Source organism: Agelaius tricolor, unplaced genomic scaffold, assembly GCF_023055355.1.
Source record: "Agelaius tricolor isolate 1412-34295 unplaced genomic scaffold, bAgeTri1.0.p SCAF_1, whole genome shotgun sequence".
Taxonomy (NCBI): domain Eukaryota; kingdom Metazoa; phylum Chordata; class Aves; order Passeriformes; family Icteridae; genus Agelaius; species Agelaius tricolor.
The window spans coordinates 43,459,138-43,480,748 of NW_027269261.1; the positions used below are offsets into that span (position 1 = coordinate 43,459,138).

General features: G+C 44.7%; 1 protein-coding gene across 1 annotated transcript in view; it reads right to left on the bottom strand.

Annotated features, from left to right (window-relative positions):
* The window catches only part of EGLN1 (egl-9 family hypoxia inducible factor 1), a 34,399-nt gene extending 16,997 nt beyond the window's left edge, over positions 1 to 17,402 (bottom strand). Inside the window, exon 1 of the mRNA XM_071431746.1 lies at positions 16,075 to 17,402. Within this exon, the coding sequence (XP_071287847.1) occupies positions 16,075 to 16,995 (921 nt within the window). The 5' untranslated portion in view covers positions 16,996 to 17,402. The remainder of the gene's footprint in view (positions 1 to 16,074) is intronic.
* Positions 17,403 to 21,611: the final 4,209 nt, after the last annotated feature.

Here is a 21,611-nt window from a genome sequence, read left to right on the forward strand (position 1 = left end):
CTGGATTTTAACCACAGAAAGATTTACTGTCATAAACAGCATGCCGAGGAGAATGATTTTAAAGCAGGTTTTAAGGCTATTTTCAAGGGGATACACATGATTCAGCATGCCCAAACCTCACATTAAATGCTATAGCATTGACTCTTTAATATGAGAGTCCAGATAATCCTTTGAAATTATTTATATATTACAGAAAAAGAAGTAACTATGCACTGAAATGCTATTAGACATTTATTTATGGACAGATTTAATTTATATTAGTACTGCACAGAAGTCTGACTAAGGTTTAAAGCCAAACAGCAACAAGCAGCCTGTAATATGCTTTCAAGCCACCTACAATTTAAATGCAAGAAATGCTGACTCTGCCCATGCTACGTTTTATGGGTTTCACACATAAACTGTCTCCATCCAAGCTTTTCTTTACAATTCCACCACAGTCCAGTAATAGGGCCTCTTTCCCAGCTGGCATAAACAACACTTAGGGGTTTTGTTGTTTTAACCAGATCACCCAATGTATCCAGTTCAAATGCACGCAGGCATTAAACAAATCTACTGGTATTCCAGCTGTCTCAGCTCCCACCAGTCCTTGGGCAAAGCCTTGAGGAACAGCTGAGGCCACGCAGCACTACAGGCTGAACATAAACACCAGGAGCAGGACTGCTGATGTTGGCATGCCAAGTTGGAACAGTGACTCCCAAACCCAGTCCTTCTGTGTATGTCCCAGCAGAGCCAGCCGTGTCATTCCAGGTTATGGAGGCAATCTGCTGCAAACAGGGAGGCTGCACTGGCTCAGTGCAAGGAGAGCAGCTCAGGAATGCTATCTATTTGCTCTAAGAGCATGAGGCCTTGTGAGCATGGGAAAGATCTGAACGTACCCAACACTGACTCCAGGGAGGAAAAAACACCTGAGAAAACTGTCTGTGCTTGTCTGGCTGATACAAAAGCCCCACTGTCTTCTGCAATGCCAATTCAACTGACCATACAGTGAATTTATGTTCATGACAGCAACAAGATCATCTCTAGGTTAGGACCTCCTGCAGAGTTCCTTGGTGCTGCTTCAACAGGTTTTTTTCCCAGTTTCCCCATCAATCATAACCACTGGCCCAGGAGACCAATGTGATGGAAAAACACATCACTCTCATGCCTTGGAAAAAATAGAACATGCTGCATTATCAACAATAAATTGGTTAAAATGGACCCATCTGGTTTGTTCCAAGTCTGTTTATACTTGGCATTAGAAAGCTGCTATGAAGAAAACCAATCCAATAAAAAAATCTTTTCACCTTTGCCACTATTGCAGCAACAAAAATATTATTTATTAGTATATATATAAAATTATTCACCCTTCCTAAAAGGCAAGGCTTCTCCATAGATTAGTCCTTTCCTGTGAACAACAACTAAAAAGCCTGTTTATGTTAAGTGACAAGGCTTCTGTCAATCAAATTGGTTATGACTGTCTGTAACTCAACAAGTATTGTGGTTAGAAGTCACATGCTAACCTCAAACTCCACATTTGCCACTCTAAAAATCAGAAAGTGACAGAATCCAAGCTCCACACAAAGTGGTGATGTAAGCAAAAAGCCATAGTGTACAAAATCTGACAGGAACAAGAAAGCTTTGAAAGAAAAAGAACAACTTGTCACGGAGACTTCCCCCCCGCCCCCCCACCAAGGCATTCAGAAGAACACAGAACCAGGACCTCTCCCCTCAAATGCTCACAAAGAAAGTCAAAATTCTCAACATCAGCTGTTAGCATGCAGCCAGCACTTAGACACTCTTAAACCTTCTTAAAAACATTGTATTTAGTAAGAAAGAGAAATACACTATTCCACACCCCATCTAGAAATAACAGATTTCAAGACAGGATATGCACACCTCCTTTTTTTGTGTTTCTGCAGAAAGGTTTATCTGTATGTCCTTTAAAATCCAATCAGCAGAAACTTTCCTGGTAAACCAAAGGACAGCTAGGGCTTTGCAATCTACAGTACTCACTGGGGAGAGATTGTGGGGATTAGCAATAGTAGCCTAGATCAGAGGTGTCACGTCAGAACAAGAGGACTGTTCCACAGCACATATTTATGCAACCTACATGCAAGATCTGCAGAGCTTAAGTAAAGCCTGTTGCCAGCTTAATGTTGTGCCAATTAAAGAAGAAAAAAAAAGAGGCAAGAGCATAATGGATGACAAAGTGTTTGCCTCAGTCTGCAAATGACCCAAAACAACTCATACCCGAGGTATGAACTCATCATCAACTCAGGCAACAGCAGTGGAAATTACTGATGGACAGACAACATACAGTGACATGAAAGGAAGATGAAGGAAGCAGATACCAGAAGGACATCGTCAAAAGTCTGCATTATTGAAAGGGAGAAAGTAACACCAAGTACCACAAGAACTAAGGGAGGAACAGAAAAGCAGCCAATTCTAAAAATCTTAGATTCCAGATTTCTACACAGTCAACTTCCCCTTCAAGTCAGCAAGCAATCACTTCAGATTTCAGGATTGGCAGAAACAGTCTTTCAGGCAAAGACTGTATTTTGAAAGAAATTTTACACAAAATTGTTGAAAATAAATAACACATGTCCTAAATTTGTATCTAGTATTGCACACTAACACTGGGTAGCAGTTTCTAAATAGGAGACTGCACTTCAAGAAATTATCTGTGGGCAGCCAACTGATTTACTAATTTCTACAATGGGTAGTAAAGGGCCCTCTATCTTTATACCTAAGACACTACAGATGCCCAAACTTTTTTTTGTATTCTCTCAAAGTTACACTTGTCTGAAGATGGGCAATCAAGAGGAAAGCTGATTGTGAAGACAGAGAAAGGCTGTAGGGGAGAACAGGGAGGAAGGGGAGGAGTCGGCAAGGACCTGTGGACAGTGGATGCACTTGCCAACCTGTGCTGCAGTAACAAGGGGAGCAAGCCCCACAGCACGGGTTTTAATTGCCATTACCCTGCTACTAACCCCGCAAAATCAAGCTGCAAGCACTAAGGAATGAGATACCTCAGCAGGCCTCAGCTGTAATTGTTTTTGGGTGTCTTCCAGCCCCCTAATGAACCACACCACAAAACATCTTGGACATCGAAGGTTACTCTCAGCACAGAGATTTGCAACCAAAGATAAGAGAAAAGCTGCTGCTCCATGCACAGCACTGTGCTCACATCCACCCACTGTGTGCAGAAGGCTGCTCACAGCATCTGTACTCCAGGTAAAATGTTTGCATGGAGTGGCCTCACAAAAAGCTACTTACCTCTCTGAATGCCTGCTCTGCCCTCAAGCCTATTGATCAATTTATCCCCCCACTTGGAGCACATAAAAATCAGTAAAAAGATCGATATATTTTATTTCCAGGATCAATATAAGCAATGTGATATAGCTACCATGAAGACAACTGAGAGTTACTCCAGAAAACAAGAATTTACTTCCTCTGTAAAGACAACCCTTAATTAAGGGCTCCCAAACCAAGATAACCATTCCTTAAAAATGAAGGCTAGATGATGGGAAAAAAAGTGTACAGATTTTTCAAAGGAAAAAAAAATTCTCAAAGGGACTCCCTCTTCCTATCACTGGCAAATTCTGTTCCCTACTGAGCCCCTGAAGAATTCCATCACTCTCTCCAGAAAGCTGCTCCCAAAGGGAAGGGGTGCATTGGAATTTCTGCTCTTCAAAGGCAAGTTTTCTCTGGGGTTTTAATATGGAGCTATTCTAAGTTGAATTGCAGAACTCTAAGTCTCAATGGTGAGGAAGCATCATTTATTACTAGCTTTGTCTTTCAGTGGGTGTGTTCCTTCAAAGTAGCAGGATGTGAGTGTAGAAAGAGTAAAAGACACAGTAAAAACCAGAAATCTGCAAAATTCAAGTTGCTATATGAGACAATTAAACTGAAAATAAAGCTAGTCGATAGTATCTTCATCTACATTTCATGTCCTGCAGTGGAATATTATTTTCCATGTTTACAAGGTTCTTTATAAAGCTATAGGACTAAACAGGTAAAAATAATGTATGTTTATCTTATTACCTCTTACAATATAATTTTGGCATAGCCTTGGCTCATGAGTGAGACAACTCCCATTTTCTATTTTCACTAAGGAAAATGACAAAGTCAGGACTCCAGTATAGGAACTCCTGTGTTGTTCTTGAGTCTGTGCCAGGTGTTAGGAGGCCTTCAAGAGTCATTACATGTCATTTTGTCCAAGCTATAGCAGAGACTTAAAGCAAATTTACTCAACCCATTAATTTTAATGCAAACATTGAACATTTTTAAATATAAAGCACTTGAACCATGGATGTTACTTCCAAGGCATTTTGTAATAATGGAACAGGAAAAGTAAGACCAATAAAATAATGTAAATTCCAGTTGTAACTTCACTACCGCAAACTAGCCTCCTTTTAGTGAATAATGGGGTGTTACCAGAAGGATTCCCAGAGGACCTGTACTATTTCTATATGACCTGGGAAACAAGGGTGAAGGAGCAGAAGGATGGTGTTTACCTGTAATACCTAAATATACTGCAGTCCCTCCCAGCCCTGGCTGCAGAAAGGCACATGGAGGGGTCTAAAATGATACCAACTGCCTAAACAACAAAATGGGAGGTGAAATTCAGGAAAGATTCAGGAAAGCAAGTGCAAAGAAATACCCCTTGGGGGAAAAAAAAACCCTCAAACTTTCTTATACAGTGGTGTCTTCTAAACTGGATACCATCACTTTAGAAAAAAAATTCAGTAAATATAGGCTGTTCTCCCAAGAACTTCATGTCAGCACAGCAGAGGAAGCAACTTAAGTGTCATAAATCACTAAACAAGGAAAGGCAACACAGAATACATCACCCTGCCAGCATACAAAATCAGGATATATTTGTACATTGAATACTGTGCTTCTGCTTGCCTTACCTTGATCAGCATAACCAGAAAAGCTGCACAGAAGTGCAGCAGGAATAACTAGAATCATGAAACAGTACCAACTGGATAAACACAAAAAAAACTACAATTCTTCAATTTAGGAGGGAAAGCGTGTCAGCTGAAAAAAATGCATGCAAGCAAATGCCAGACTTTTTTTAAGAATATGACAAGTAAAACTTGTCATATTCTTAGTGAAATATACTGTGAGTATATTTCACTAAGAATAGTGAAGTGAGTTTTCACAATACAGTCTAGGAGACACTGAAATCACCGTCAGTGGGTTTTAAACAAAAGGAAGTTCCTTTTCCATCTAATCAAACTGCAGGACTCGCTGTTACAGGATGTTGCAGAGGCCAAAAGTACAAATGGCTTTTAAAACAAGATTACAAAAATTAATGGCAAATGTGTCCATCCATCTGCACGTATTACAGGCAGTGGCCTAGATACAACCTCTGTCTCAGAGCTCCTTGATTGCCAGAGGTAAGTGGTATATGAGAACATAATTTTATATATACTTTGAAGCTTTATATACAGAAGAATTATTGATTATTTACAACTACATAATAGTATAAACTAGATGGCAAATACTTGTGTGAAACAGACATTTGATAAGGGAGAACTCCCACTGAGCAAACACAAGAAGGCAGCCTGCTAGAACCTAAATCAAATTAGCCAGAATGCAAAAGTCTAAGTTTTGAGCAGGGTGGGTCTTCAGCATCTGAATGATAAGAACAAATGGCTTTAAATTTCAGGGTTTTTTTATAGTAAGACTGGGTAGTCCTCAAAAACACTTAGCTTTAACCTACAATTCATGACCTAGCATCTAGTTCATACAGAAGGTCACTTCAGATGAACACAACTCCATCTGGCTTCAATTTACCACTAGATAGGTGGTAGGGATGGCCAAGCTGACACTCCCGAGAGGCACATGGCTCTTATCTCCCTAACGCAGTCCTTGCGGAGGACAGGCCATTGACAGGGCGCCTGCAGCTGCTGTACCTGGCAGAGAGCAGCAACTGAGGCAAGCCTCGGCCTCTGCACCCTGCTGGGGCAGCCAGCCTCTCTCAGCACCTGCTCCTGCTCCCTCCCCTCTACCCCAACAGGACAGGAATGCACCACTGCACAACAAGGTCCCCAGGGAAGCACAGGCCGGATGGAAGCGGGCAGGAGCAGCAAGTTTGTGTGGGGAACACAGATGAAAGAAAATAACTAGAAAGTAGATGGAAGAGGTAAGGATCATTAACTTGAGAGCTGCAGGTTTTCTATTTATTCAACAGCCTGGCAAAATACATAAACCTGACTCTTACCAGTTTAAATGTTCCCTCCCCACACTTCTCTTTTTTAGTATGGAGTGGGTGGAATTTTTCATAAGTAAAATAAAACTGAAATGTACCAAAAATAATATTTGGCCAGATGTTTGTTACAAATAAAAAAAGTAAAAAAATGTGAAATATTAAAAGTAAAAGCACTTTCTGGTAGTTTGTGGCTTTCAAACAGTATATTTCATTTTTCTGTCTGTCTTGCAAGAAAAGGATAACTATGCATGCTGCACTATGCTCTCTCAGTACAGAAGAGGATTCAAGATCATATATAACTTTAAAATAGCTTAGGAGAGAAAGTATGAATCCCCTACAGGTAATTGACTTTCATTTCTTAAACATTTGCTTAAATCAGTCTCGTGGAGTGTACACATGCTTTGTATTAGCAAGCTTTGCTAGGAAAGGACTGTGCTATGAGCATGTGCACACATGAATGGAAAAACAGGCAACTTGGGAGATGAGAGGAAAGAGGCAGCAGCACAGACTTAGTACAAGTGACCACCTGGATGACCAAAAGGGATCCAAGGCAGGAATATTTCTAACAGTTACATTACTGGCATATTTGACCACAATGATCCTTTAGGGAGCAAATGACACTAGTAGGAAGACAGAGTCCTGGTAACTTCATTCAGAGATGCAATAAGCAGGACTTATACTGACAGTGCCATTGCTGGGAAAAAAAATTTTAACAGATTGCAAAATTTGGCTTGTTTTGTATCTTTTCCATTTCAAACTGCAGTATTTTTTTTCATGGGAGTGCTGAGGTTGGCAATCACCTCTGGGGATCACATGGTCCAGCCCACTGCTGAGAGGTGGGTCATCCAGAGCAAGCTGGGTGACCAGTAATCAGGTTTTGAGTATCTCCAAGGATAAAGACTCCACAACCTCTGTAGCAACCTGCTTCTTGATTCATCACAATGGAAAAACCATTTATTTCATTTTAATGGAATTTCTTGCATCTCAGCATACCCACTGCCTTGCCACTGAGCACTGCTGCCAGGAGTCTGGCTCCCTCTCCTTCACTCCTCCTCTCAAGTATCTGTAAACACTGGTACGGTCCCCTCACACCTTCTCTGCCACATAAACAGCCCCAGCTCTCTCAGCATCTCCCTGTATGACCTGAAAGACCAAATCCACCACTATGAACAGTGCTACTGCCTGGCTGATGCGCTGTCATAGAGGGGCTAAAGCACACACAAATAAAGTTAAGCCAAACAGAGGTACAATTCAGCCAGCATCTATTTCACTGGGCATCATCCAGTGTGCCAGCTGAAAAGGAGTCAGTTTAAGATGCCCTTATCAACTGGCCACAGTCTCCTTTCTCACAGCAGTAAGGCTGCATGCCAGCTGCCTGAACAACAATGCAGCAACCACTGAAACTGGAAGGGCCCAATGCCTTCAGCAGAGAACAGACCACACACTGTTCAAATACAGCAGAAGCTGTTGAGGGATCTTGGCACGCATGGCAAGGTTTAGCTGCTTGAACAGATGCTTGAACAGGACAGAGAGCGGCAACAAGAGAGATATGTTATTAGCCAATGATAAACTACTTTGGAAACCTTACACATGTTGCATCCCTGGACTTTTTCACAGTATGGAAAACTTAGGAGGATTGCTGCCTCAAAGTTGGGACATGTTTTTAATCTATAGCAATTTAAATTCCACATTATCACAACTGTCAGTTAAACTACTATTGAAACACTTTTGTTTCATTTGACTAGAATGTCAAGACTGTTATAAACTATATAACTGCAGCTGACTGACCTGCTCAAGCAGGAAGATAACAGACCCTGGCATACCAGAAGGGCAGCAAACCACAGCAAGACTATGCCCAGCAGAGAATCCTATAGCCTCTGCCAACTCACCAAGAATTTCAAGCTATCAACGGAACAAATTGATGTGAATTGATAATACAAGCTCTTCCTGGAAATGGATTTAAAATATCTTCATACAAAAAGACAAATCAAACAAAACAAACAAAACCCAGGAAAAATAAACCAAACCAAGCAAACACATATAAGGCCCTAATGTCTTCAGCATTTAGTACATTTTTTAACTTGACAGTCAATGCAACAATTCCTCTACCCTGCTAGGACCAAAAAAAAAAAAACAAAACCCAACAATTCCCTCACTGCATTCATCTTTGTATCATTTTCAACCTCATGTTTGTTTTTGCTGAAACAAAGCAAGGCAGTCTCAGGCTCTTCTCCTCAAAGGTGTGTATAATTTCTACAATGCAGAATGCCTTCACGATCAAACTGTGTGCTCTGAGCTGGTCTGAGCCTATATTAATGCACAAAATTAATCCTTGTGTATTAAATAACCTTTTTCTTTAGGCCTCATTAGCTACCCTACAGGTATGGACTTCATCTCTTTATCAGAGCACTACACACACAAGATATCGATAACCACCCTACCTCCACACACTACCTCTGCCCAGACGTGCAGGCACGCACATTTCTACCCCATTCCTATTTATAACATGTGCTAACAAAAATACTCTCAAGCAGTTTTAAGTGAAATACCAAAGAACAAGAAAGTCTTCAAGTGTAAGCAGCTGTTACGTGCATAAAAGCATTGCTCTATTTTTGACAGACACTGCCCTGGAACAGCGAGTGGATTTTGACCTGAAGCTTACAACTGCCACTTACCAGCTAATTCTGGCACAAGCCTGCACTGGAAATATGCCTGACCACCCATGTTAACCAACAACCTTCAGAACCTCAAAGGAGTTTACAAGGATTTCATCAGCACCAAATGACTTTCCCAAAAGCCTCAAAGACTAGCATTAGTCCTCCTTCTGAAGGGTCTAAGTAAGTCACAAATGTAGAAGACAAAAAGGGTACATAAATAACGATTATTTCACTCAGTAATAACTGCAAAGTCAAATAACTCTACTGTTCTATTCACTAAAAATACTGCTTTCAAAATACTGCTGTCTTAGTGGAGTGTAAAAAACATGCCAATGAATAAAGAACTTGAATTGATATAATCTGAATATGCTGATTTCCAAAAAACACTTGTACAGTCCTTGCATTGTCTGCAGTCACTCCCCCACTGCAAAGTAACAAAATACAGCTGCACAAGAGTCAGGGAACCCCACGAGTGTCCTACTGAAGAATTCACTAACCAACCCACTCACAACAGTCCCAAAATTAATTTATGAACTGAAAAAAGCGTTGCCTTTGTACAAGAGCTCTCTAAGGAGCCTAAAGAGAAACGATTTAGTCTCCGGATAGGCAAGAAGAAATTTTTGCTTTATATAGAGTATCCGTTTCCCTTTTATAACAAGTTTCCTTTCTGCAGCAGGAGAAAGCCTTCATTTAAATTCCAAGGACAGTATGTACATACCTAGAGGTACAAACATATGTGGTAGCACCCAGTACAGAACAACACAGAAGCGACTAGAAAGAGAGCATCCTGCAAAAGTCCAATAGCATCCTAGCCTGTTCAAGCCAAGAACCATCAGATATTAATCAAGACAGGCTATCCAACTGAATTACAAATCTAATGAACATGGTAAACAGTATAGAAGAGAATAATATGCTGCCAATTTATTTTTTCAGCAAATAGCCAGCAGCCTATTCAGAAATTAAGTACCATTTAGAAAAAAGGAAAACATCTCTCAACCAACCAGTCAAGGTTACTGATACAACTAACCCAGAGATCTGAGAATTGCTGTTCAGACAGTCCTATGACTTGGCAGGACATCACTTGCAAAGAATTTCAGTCCAAGAGGCCACAGGGAAGGGAAGACAGCTCTTCCTCTCAAGCTGTACAGCTATGATGAGAAGCATCCCACTTGATTCTTAGGCAATATTAAATGAGCCCATTCTGTGCAGAAGAGACAGCATAGAACATCAAAGTAGCAACACGGTCAAAAAGTCATTGATATCACTGACAGGAAAAAACTAATTATCCACAGGGTACCAAAATCACTGATGAGCACAAACTACAATGCCACAGGTTCCTCATCTCCAGAACAGTAACAAACAAAAACGTGAACTCTAGTTACAGACAAAAATGGCTTGGAAAAGCAAGAAGAACAAGCACTGGAGCTGGCACAAGGGGATGGGGCTGAGCAGGAACCCTCCTTACCAGCAGCAAACAGAAGCAAGCTGCAGCACACTATGGCAAATGACACCAATCCAGCTCTCTCTTGAAACAGAGGTCAAGAACATCTTTGATGCTAATAAAACTCTAGAATAAGGGATAGGAACAGCCAATAAAGCTTAAGAGCAGGTTGATTTTGAAGCTGGGAGCATGGGGGAAATCAGTTTTCATTTGGAGAAAATATATGTTTCCACTGTACATGCTATATGGGATCACCTGGTGGGTAGACGAGCAAAGTTTCTGTATAAAATTGTTGTAAGAAAGATTCTTGGAGGACAGAAGTATGTGTTTCTGATGGCAAGAACCAAGTCTCACACTGAACACAGAAGAGCAAAAAGAGAGAAGTTAAGAAAAAAAATACATAGCTAGCAAAGATTTCTTAAACTATGTTTGAATTTTCAAGGGCAAATTTTGGGAGAATCAGACTCAAGTTCTAAACTAAGGCTGTAGTTTTGGCAAACACTTTAAACTGGCATAAATTTGCATTGCTGCTGAAAGAAAGTCTCACCATCTGCCAGTCCTCTGTGCCAGCACAAACATCCGAACACTGAACCAGGAGCACTTCTTTTGCCAGTTTATTTTTCAGATGGATCAGTTCCCCAAATCAGTTCACAGGATGGCCATGTAAATACTTGTGCTGGCAAAGAAGAGTGACTACTCCAGCGCTGCCAGCCCAAAATGTTCATTGAACTACAGCCTAACACACAGGGGTGTGGAGAAGTCCTAGCAGTCATAGGTGGTGCTCCCCACCCTTGGACACACTATATTCATACCACACTTGGAAGCTGCAATCATCACACAGCTCCCCTCAGAAACCAGCCTATCTCTGTAATTTTCTCTAGTAGAAGAACCTGTCAGAATCTCAGCAATGCTAAAGTTGGCTGTAAACAAGAGTATTTTCTGGATGTTGCTGAGCTTCTCCATCAAAAGATCATTTGCAGGAGAAACCCCAGTCACTCTTCTGACCACCTCCTTCACCTGGGACCCAAAAGGCTTGTACATAAGGAACAAAAATCGAAAACTATAGTCATCACATGTCAGGGCTCTACTCCAACACGGATTTGAGTATCTCCAAGAACCATGTGTGGGCTGTTGTATATCCATGGATCACCACACAATCCTTTGCAGACAGCACAGTCATCTACAAGAAAACAACATCACCAACAGAAGTGCTGCTGTCAGGGAAACAACCAACAGATAAGGATGAGCATTGGTCATGTTCTGTATCAAGGTCAAGCAACACAAGTGAGTACTGGGAGACTGAGAGAGACCTATCCACACTTTCCCACAACTCAGTGGCAAATTCAAAGCCATACATGAGGTCATTCACTAGGAACCAATTAGATCGGTAAGCTTTCTACCAAGAAATACATTCAAGATGTGATAGTGAAACGATCTCCAGAATGACACAGGAGGATCAATGTAATCACACATGCCACAAGCAAAATGAAGGAAAGCCCCCCACTTTACAGACATTCCTAAGCCCAGATCTCCAGTCACAGCTCTTGGGTTCTTCAACCAGAGCAGGACTTACCTGATCTGCACACCTGCCCCTGTGATTGCTTTCCTTTCTTCTACCACAGTTTTGGTATCATCATCACTTTCCAGTCCTGCTTGGTTGCCAAGTTCTTATTCCCTCTTATTTTTCATTTGTCTTCTTATTGCCACACATGCTTACAGTTATATTTTGTAGAATAAGATACAGTGGAAAGAACACCCATAAATCTTACTTTTCCTTGGTAACATTAATCCAACATGTTTGTAGAAAATCTGCAACATAAATAAGTGGCAAGAGCAGAGAGCCTCTTCTGTCCAGTTTATAAAAAAGCTAACAGCAGGGTACAAGAAATCCACTCACTCTTGGAGAATTATTTTCTAAAGGAGCATTACTAACTTTGAAAGAATCTAATTTAATAGGGCACAGTCAGACAAGTCTGAATCTTAGGTCTTCAGAAAACTCCAGAATCTCCAGAGTAAGAAATAAGCAATTGCCATAAAAAGCAGAAAAGCAAGTTTACACAATATGTAACAAATAAAGCAATTTTTTAACCTACAAGTGGCTGAGAAGCAGTGGGTGTCACTAGCATACTAGTAGAGAGAGGAGAGCATTAAAATGCAGCAATTTGAACAGGATTGGTCTCCTGACAGGTTTCTGGAAGTAGGAATGAAGGAAAAACTAAAGGGATGCAAGAGGGCCTGTCAAACTGTCTATTTTAATGTCCTTCCTACAAAAGGCAGAGGGCAGGGTTCAGGAGATGGCTGACACTGGGTGTAATGGTGAGCAGAAAGAGGAACACCTGATGGATCAGATGTCTGCTTACATGGTGATTAATAGGAACCCAGTCCACAAAAATCACAGTATTACTCCAGGACCAGTAAATGATGTAAGCTTCAGATCAGAGAGTCCACAATACAGGAAAGAGAAAGCTAGCAAAAAAATCATAAACCTGACACCACCCCTAACCCCTTCTTCATGCTCCATATGGGGAAGGAGGAAAAACCATCTCAGCTGGGTGAGATTCAGGACGATTTCTTTTCCTGATTTTGATAAGCACGCTTCTACCTCCACTAGTCATGTAAGAACAGGACAGGCAAGAAACAGAAATACATGCATGTACAAATGCAGCAACTGATAAGACAAAGGAAAAAAAAAGAATGTATGAAAAGATGAAAGAAGCAAAAACTAGAAAATAACAGGAAGTAGGAGAAAGACACTAGAGCTCAAATATGCACGTATGTGCCACTGTCTGCTAGAGAAAAGAAGGAAGCAGAGTCTGGAAAGAAAGAGAACAAAAGCAAGGAATGCAGTAAGTCAGGCCTTCCAAGATGAGTAAATAGTTAGCCACTCTCTTATACTTGCTGCTGTCTCCACACACCTCAAAAGTACTTGGCTAGTTTATAACTAGTGCTGTACCTTTCAGGCTGGAGAGTAATTTGCTGACACTCAGGACTAGGTAGAACCACACCAGTTTAAGTAGATCAGTTCTAGGTGGCTCAGGTAACCTAGAGAAAACACATACCAGAGACTTCAAAATATAAAATCTCAGGTCACAATCAACACTTTACCTTATTTCACGTTCTTTGCCTTAGTGGACTGGCCCCAGTGAATGTAAATGTTTGAATGAGATCCTATTAACACAACATAGCTTTTCCCCTGACAGGCAGGTTTACAAGCCAAGAGATTCAGGATATATATATATCTACACACCTCAGACCAATTTCTTCTTTTGCTTATGCTTTTTCATACACTGCTTCTAGACAGCTGAAGTGCACTTCAACAGACACTTGCCACAGAAGAGATGGCAAGTTCAATGCCAAAACCACCAATGGGTTACAAGTTATATGGTTACAATACAAGTTATTTGAAGTGATACTGTGGGTATCATCCGTTTCTGTTTATTCAACTCTGAGGTAAATCTTTGACAGTGAATGACAGTTTTCATTCTGCTTTTGCTGGCATTTTAGAGAACTGAGCTTTTCTGCACACTAAAAGCACTGACTTTTGCAGGGAAATAAACAAGGGAAAGTGAGAAGACAAAGTAATGCATTTCTGTGCCACCAAGGAGTGAAGTATTGTCCTCTTACTGATCTGATCCCTACGCCTGTTCTGATCCCCCAACAGAGGGATTTCAAAAACCAAGTAGGAACATAAAATAGAGTGGGATCCAGGAATTACAGGCGTGATTGAGGATTACAACTCCAAAAGCCTTGGCACCTATTCTTTACAGAAGCATACCACTGCACAGAAAAACAGAAGCAGTATTCCCTTTTGCTGCATAAAACTGAAATCCAGCAAAACCACTGATAGTTTTAGAGTGTAAGTTTGAAGCCTTGAAGAGATTTAAGACTGCCTGAAAGATAAGTCGGCTTAGAAAAGTCCTGCAGGAATCTATGAGGACTCTACATCATGTTCCCATTGAAATGTTTTAGCACAGTACTGCTTCAACTGAAGAAATGCAAAGACAGCATTACAAAAAAAAATAATTCCCACCCTCTTTTCTTTATCATGGGAGTTTCCCGTGCCCTGAACAAATCCAGGGCTGTTTTTTGCCGTCCAGTTTCTCCCTTCCTCCCTCCCTCCCGCAGCTTCCTACCAGCTGAGATTCTGCAGCTGCAGCAACAACAGTCCATCTGTGACAGTGCAACCACCTCGGCAGGATGACTCCTACCACTTCACTGGCTTCCTTATGCTTTAACAGAGGTAGCAAAGTCTGAAGGGGCTTCACCCTTCTTCTTTTTTTTATTAAACTGGAAAGATACTGATGAATATTCATTACTAGTTCTCTACCAAGGGCATGAATCTTATTTAAAGGACTGGAAGGGAATCACAAATTAGGCTAATACAATAGGAGATTTTGACTCAGTTCTCTGGTCTCGAAATAGAGCTAAAGAGTAAGATTTTTGTGGAAAAGTGACTTAATGAGAGTAAAATTAAAACTCTACCCAAAACCACCCTGCTCCATGGCTGTGATTCCGCTACCTGCTACAACACCTCACTGTAACTCATGGGTTTATTGTGCCACCGGGGCACTCACTCACTGATGCGAGTCTCCTGACCACATTTTTAAGTCCTGCAGCTGGCAGGCCACATCCTGAGCCAAGGTTTACCAAAACCCGGCACATTCATGCTAGCCTACAAATGTTGTGCACAAGTGCTTCCACCCCCTTCAGCCAACGCCGCTGCCGGGACACCCCGCAGCTAGCTCCCTGCTTCCCACAGCTGGGCAGAGCTGTCTGACCAGCGTTTTTTGGGAGAACACGGAAGAACTCTCATTTCAATGCTCATCACCTAGACAGTAAGCTTCCAGGTCAAGGGGTTTTTAACAAAACGCAGACATATAAACAAGATCACATTTTTCACCTGCAAACAAACCCTTTCGCACCTTCCCAGCAGAGAGCGATCTCCAGGCTGCCCGCGGGACAGCAACCCGCCCGTCCAGGCTGCGGCCCAGGCCCGCTGGGGCTGGGGGTCCCGCCACGGCCGGGCGTGGGTCCCAGAATTGTGAGGGTTGGAAACGACCCCTGGACATCATCCAGTCCCACCCTCCTGCCCAGGCAGGGTCACCTCGAGCAGGTGACACAGGAAGGTGTCCAGGTGGGTTTTGAATGCTTCCAGATGGAGACTCCACGACTTCCCTGGGCAGCCTGTTCAGTGCTCTGCCAACCTCAACGTAAAGAAGTTCTTCCTCTTGCTGAGGTGGAACTTCTTGTGCTTTACTTTATGGCGACTGCTACTTGTCCTGTCACTGGGCAACACTGAAGAGTCTAGGACCATCTTTTTAACATCAACCTGAGATATTTACGTACATTAATGAGATTCTATCCTCTTTTCACTAGACTAAAAGAGCTCAGCTCCTGCAGTCTCTCTTCATGAGAGATGCTCCAAACCCCTAATCATCTTTGTGACCCTCTAGAGAAAGACAGGAACTTCTTTCTCTTACTGAGGAGCCCAGAACTGGACACGACCCGCAAGTATGAGTCGGCTCCGGGAAGCGGAGCGGCAGCGGGCGCACACGCACAGCACAGCCCCGCACAGACGGACAGACAGCCGGCCGGCCGGACGGACGTGCGCACACGCACGCAGCCCCGCAGACAGCCGCACACGTGCGCGCACACACGCCCGCACCGGAGAAGCGCCGGCTCCGCGGCCCCGCTCCCGCCCCCCCGCCACAACCCCCCCGGCAGCAGGAGCAGGGGGAGGCCGGGCACCGGGGGTCCCAGCTCCCTCCCTCACTCACTTTCGTCCTGCCGTTGATTTTGTAGTTGCCCAGCTTTCCATTACAGTGTCGGATGAGATCGTCCATGCTGTTCATGAGGAGCCGAATGGTCTGGCAGCCCGGCTCCTTGCCCTCCACCCAGGTGATCTTGTCGCCGCGAATGTCCTTAGAGGAGTCGCTCTTCTGGCTGACGAGCTGCCCGTCGGTGAAGCGGCCGGTGTGGTGGAGGGCCCGCACCTCCTCGGCCACCAGCCCGCCCAGCTCCTTGCCGAGGAAGTCGTCCACCACGCAGATGCCGTGCTTGTTCATGCAGGGCACGATGTACTCCAGTGCCAGCCGCTGCGGCACCAACGACTTGGTCTGCCCGTTGGGGCGCAGAGCGGCCGCACCGGGTCCCGCCTGCACGCCGCCCGGGTACAGGTTCGACTTGTCCCGGTACAGCAGCACTGCCTCCCCGGAGGGCGACGGGGACTGGGCTGCAGCCGATGCCTCCGCCTCACCGCCGGCAGCTGCACCGGCGGCGGCGACGTGATTGTTGGTCAGCGGGGCGGCCTCGGCGGGGGCCTCCGGGGACGGAGGCGCTGCGCCCTTCCCGACCCCCGCCCGGCTGCCGCTGCCCGCCGCGGCCCCGCCGTGGGCGCGGGGCGGCGGGGGGTGCCCGCTGTGGGGCTCGGTAGCGCCCCCTGCCGCTCCAGCCGCCGCAGCGCCGCCGCCGCCACGGCAGATCAGCTTGTGCTTCTTCCAGTCCTGGCGCTGGTGCTCCTTGCTGCAGTAGAAGGAGCTGCGGCAGCGCCCGCACCGCAGCAGGTTCTCCATCTTCCCGCACAGCTCGCAGTACTGCCGGTCCCGCTCGCTGCTGCTGCTGTTGCTGCTGCTGCTGCCGCCGCCGCCGCTCTCGCCCTGGCCACCCTGACCGGCGCCTCCGCCGCTGTCATTCGCCATGGCGCTGGTGGTGCCGCCGCAGCCCCGCTCCGCCGGGTCGTGTTATGTAAGGAGGCGGGCGGGAGCGGCGCTAACGCGGGCCCCCGCCCGGCCGCGCGGGGAGGGAGCGCTTACTGCATCATGGCCGCCCGGCTCCGGCTCCGCCGCGGCCCCCGCCGCCCTCCGCCTCCGCCGGCCCGCGGCCTCCTCCGGCGCGCGGGGGCCCGCGCCGCCCTCCCTGCGCCGCTAACGTTGCTTAGCGCCGCCTCATCGCCGCCCCACCGGCGGCGGAACGGCCGAGGGGGAGCGGAGCGGCGCGGTGCGGGGCTGCCTTCCGCTCCCCGCCGGCCTCTCTGCCCGGTGCAGCACGGGCCGGCGCGGCCGCCGCCTCTACCCACCGCGCCTCCGCCGCTCTGCTGAGGCGCGGAGGAGGAGGCGCCACTCCAGAGGCCCGCTGTGCACGTACGCCACTTCCAGCCCGCCAGCGCCGCCGGCGCGTCAGGCGGGCGTGGCCGGGCGGGCGGGGCCGGCTCGGAGCCGGCCGCGTCCTCCGCGCCGCTGCGTGAGGGGCTCGGCGGTGCCGCTCCAGTCCTGGGCGCACGGACGGGCCGCGGGCCGGACCGGGGCGGCCGCAGTGATCTCGTGGGGATGGCGCCCTTCTCCCGCTATGACGAGTGCGGCCTTCCCGGCAGAGACAGTGGGAAAATTGCTGGGGATGTCACTGGTCTGTGCTGCCGGCGCCGCCCCGTCGTCGCTGGGCAGGTCGCTAGTCTGAGGGTGCCCGTGACCCCGGTAGCGAGCTGCCCGCTGCCCCCGTGGGGTGTGGGCCTGCCGCAGGTGAGGCGGGGGCTCCGGGAGCGGCGGGTGACGTGGAAGCTGGGCACTGTGGCTTGGATGACAGGCAGGGTGACGGCGGCGGCACCTGGCTGCAGTGGAGAGCCAGGTTTTGTCACTCCCGTAGGCCCCAAAATACTCCCGCCGGATAGCTGGTAGAGCGGGAGAGACATGTGCTGTCTCCTTCATAAATAACATGTGGCTTGTGTCCCGCCTAAGGGAGTGGTAGTGAAGGCTGGAACTAGGCTGATTAACAAATGAAAAAGCAAAAAGCAGGAAGAAGGAGCCAGTTGATGTAGCTGACAAAACAAGGCGAGCCCAGGAGTTGGGGCCTGTGCTGTGATGAACGTGGCAAAGTCCCTGACAGGCAAAAGGAAGCTCGTTTGGCAGAGCAGTGCTGGTAGAGGGACAAAGGTCTCGGCTCAGTAACGTCCTTTGCCAAAAGCCACATGGGCATCTGGACTCCTCTGAGGTGATGTTTAAGCTTCCACTGATCCAATTAACCATGGCTTTGCTTGCTTGTGGGATAGTTTAGGAAAGTGGAGCTACAGCCCAACATGGTGGTTGGTGCTTCAGAGCCGTGTGGTAAGGCAGAGCAATTATTCCTCCTGGGCTGGATCTTCTCCCATCCATCTTCTCAGAGAACCATTTGGTGAACAGACAGCAAATAGCTGCTTTGTGGGCTGGGCTGGTGAGACACGATGGTCTGCATTGGTCTGCACTGCCTGTAAGTTAAGCAAATGCATTCTAAAGCCCAAGAAGTGTAAAATACATGACCCAATATATAAATCTTGAGGCAGAAAGGTGAAATGAACCCAGAGGCTGCCACAAGACTTCACATGACATTGGATAAGTGATTTGTTCTCTGCCACTGTAGAAGAGGAATACTAATGCTTTTGCTTCTCACAGGCTTTTGTGAGGTGTAACACTGCAATATACTTGTATTATAGTGACATGACTTTATGTATGCAATTAATAAAAAAATTGTTTTGTTCTTATCTCTCCTATAGAACTGGATTTAGGATTGATTGGCATAGTAATAGGAGTTCAAGAAATGTTAGGCACTGAATGTACTATATGAAGAATGCAGGAGAAACAAAGTGTACCAAGGCTACAAGTGCCTTGTGGTACATACATGAAAAATGAGAAGGAAAACCAGGGTGAATTATTAGAAAGGCAAAAGGAATACTGAGAGGACAAGGTCATGAAAGCCCAGTGGATAAAATTTCAAGGTGAATATGACTAGTGAGCTCCAAGGAAGAATTAAAAACAACAGCAACCACCAAAGGAAAAACAAGGTGGCAAATGAACTGGAAAAGATGGAAACTAAAACCAAAGTTCCAGATTAGTAATTTCTTTGTGGTAAGGGCAGAAGGAAGTGGACTAAAACCAAGTTTTAAATCCAGTGCATGAAGTGGACAGATTTTTATATATGTGTAATGAGAGTTTTTCCTTCAACTATAGGTGTATGAGGTATGTCAAAAATACTAGGTTTAGGCATTCCTCTAGCATGCCTTAAGAAGAGATTAATTCAGCTGATTTCCTTGGACTTGTAGCATTGTTAAACTGGGTTAAATGAGAGGAGAGTCAAGGCTGTTATTTTCAAAAACTTGAGAAATGCAAACAATGGTATTCTGCCAGATAGAAACTCAAGAGTTAAAGATCTTTTGCATTTGTTGTGTACTCCTTCAGCAAACACAATGGAGATGAAAGTCACAGACTTGAAACTCAATCATCCAACCATGAAAAACTAGGAAAAAGACCAAGGCACAAATATGGTGCCTGGCTAAAATCTAATGATAGTTATTCATTTACAGGCTAATTTGGCTTCAAAAGTCTTCTGTTCTTTCCCTCTCTTTTCCACATGTCTTTTGGGATATAATTAAAGGTGTTAGTTTTCACATTTGCTAATATGCTAAGCTACTTCAGGTTGTCTTGACATCATACTGTTTCACAGCATGGTTAACAGAAATACCAACTTCAACAAAATCCATCTTTGGGTGTATGAAGCATTTGCCTTATTATTGCAAAACTACACCAGTGACACAAAACTTAACGTAAAACTGTAAAACAAGTGACAAAGCTGTGTTGAGGAGCAGTGGTGGTAAAGAAACTCAGGAGGACAATGAGTATTTATATTACAATAGTGTTTGCAACATGCTAGAAATGTTTTCCAAGCATAGAAGACTCTATTCATTGCCAAAGAACTTGTGCCTTAAAAGACAGTGTAAGGACAAAGCACAACAAAAAGCAACATATGGTATACTAAGTAAAATGATCCATATGATGGTTGCCAGAACAGGAGGAAAGGACTTCCTCCTCTTTTTTTTTTTTTTTTTTCAGCTGGTTGGTCTTCACTTGGCCCCTAAAGTGGCCTTTCTAAGACAGCTAATTTCTTGTCTGTGTCAGTGAATGTTGGAAAAAAAGCTTTACTGGTAACTAGGTAACAATGAGACGTGCTGCTTTGCAGAGACTGCAATGAAAAGTCTTTAAAATTAAATACCAGTCATGATGAGGATATTATGGGATAAACTTAGTGCAAGGTCGTAGTTTTTTATCACCACTTAGATATGGATCTGATATGTTTATTAGAAAGGGAAAAAAAAGGTTTGGTCAATGAATAACTTTTTTTTATTAAGTAGTAATAATAGCTGCATTTATACCATGCTTTAGATAGCTTGTGTACTGCAGCACTGAGATTATATAAGCAACCAAAACAGAATCTTTGAAGCCCAGGGAGAAGGGGAATGCAGAGTAACAAGATTATAGAAGGTTACAAAGTCAGTTCAGAAATAAAGTTTAAATGAGAAGTAATCTCATGCTGAGATAGCTTCACTGTGAATGGGAAAAAAGTGCTTGGACTCCAGGCTAAGCTTTTCATTGCTGCCAGAAGGCCTCTTGGAAACTGTATGTGCTCCTGAGGTGGGTGGTAGCATCAGGCATCAGTGAGACAGATGCATGTCCACAACAGCATCATAATTAAAAGTCAGAACTTGGGGGCTTGTAGCATTTGCTCTCCTCCACCCAGACCACTCCACCACATTCTTCACCCTGACTGCTGCTATTCCACTTAAACCATTATTCACTGGTCTCAACATGCCATTTTTCAAGCTTGCTTTTCATACTAGCAAGTGAACTGTAACAGGTTTGCAGATTTTCCAAATTAAAGGACAGAACTGTTTGTCTGAGTTGGATTCTCTGTTAAGCTCACTTCCTTTCTAATCAGGACAAAGTGTACAGAGTACATCCACAAGGCTATGCAAGTGCTCCTTTGTTGAACGCATCCTCTTTTCCTGAGGTACTCAAAGGGTTAGCATGGTTTATTCATCTCCCAGATACCTCCCCTGGCCCCTGTTTCTGGAAAGCAAGGAAAGGGTCACCCAGTAGATGTGATCTGCAAGGTGTGGGATTATTGCCTGGCAGGACTAGTGCCAGCCATTACAGAGAAGTACAAGACCAAACACAGGCTCCCCTCAAGTCGCTTGGGCAGCATAACTAAAGGGGTCTCCGAACTTTTCAGATCCAGGCTTTGATATGCCAGAAACTTTGTGTTTTCCACAGTATGAAGTAGCATAGGGCCCTTGGGACAACAGAGAATTTGGCTTAGAGCTCTGAAAATAATCTTGCAGCACCCTGTACCATCTTTCATTCTGCTTAGTGCTTGTTGATGCCATTGTAGAGTTTCTCTAAAAGCTTTTGCTGAAATTAAAGTCATAGAATAAGTTGTTTATCACTGAATATCATAATGGTCTAATGTTTAAAAGAAAAAACCTGTCATTATAATCTGAGTTTATAAGTGTTGG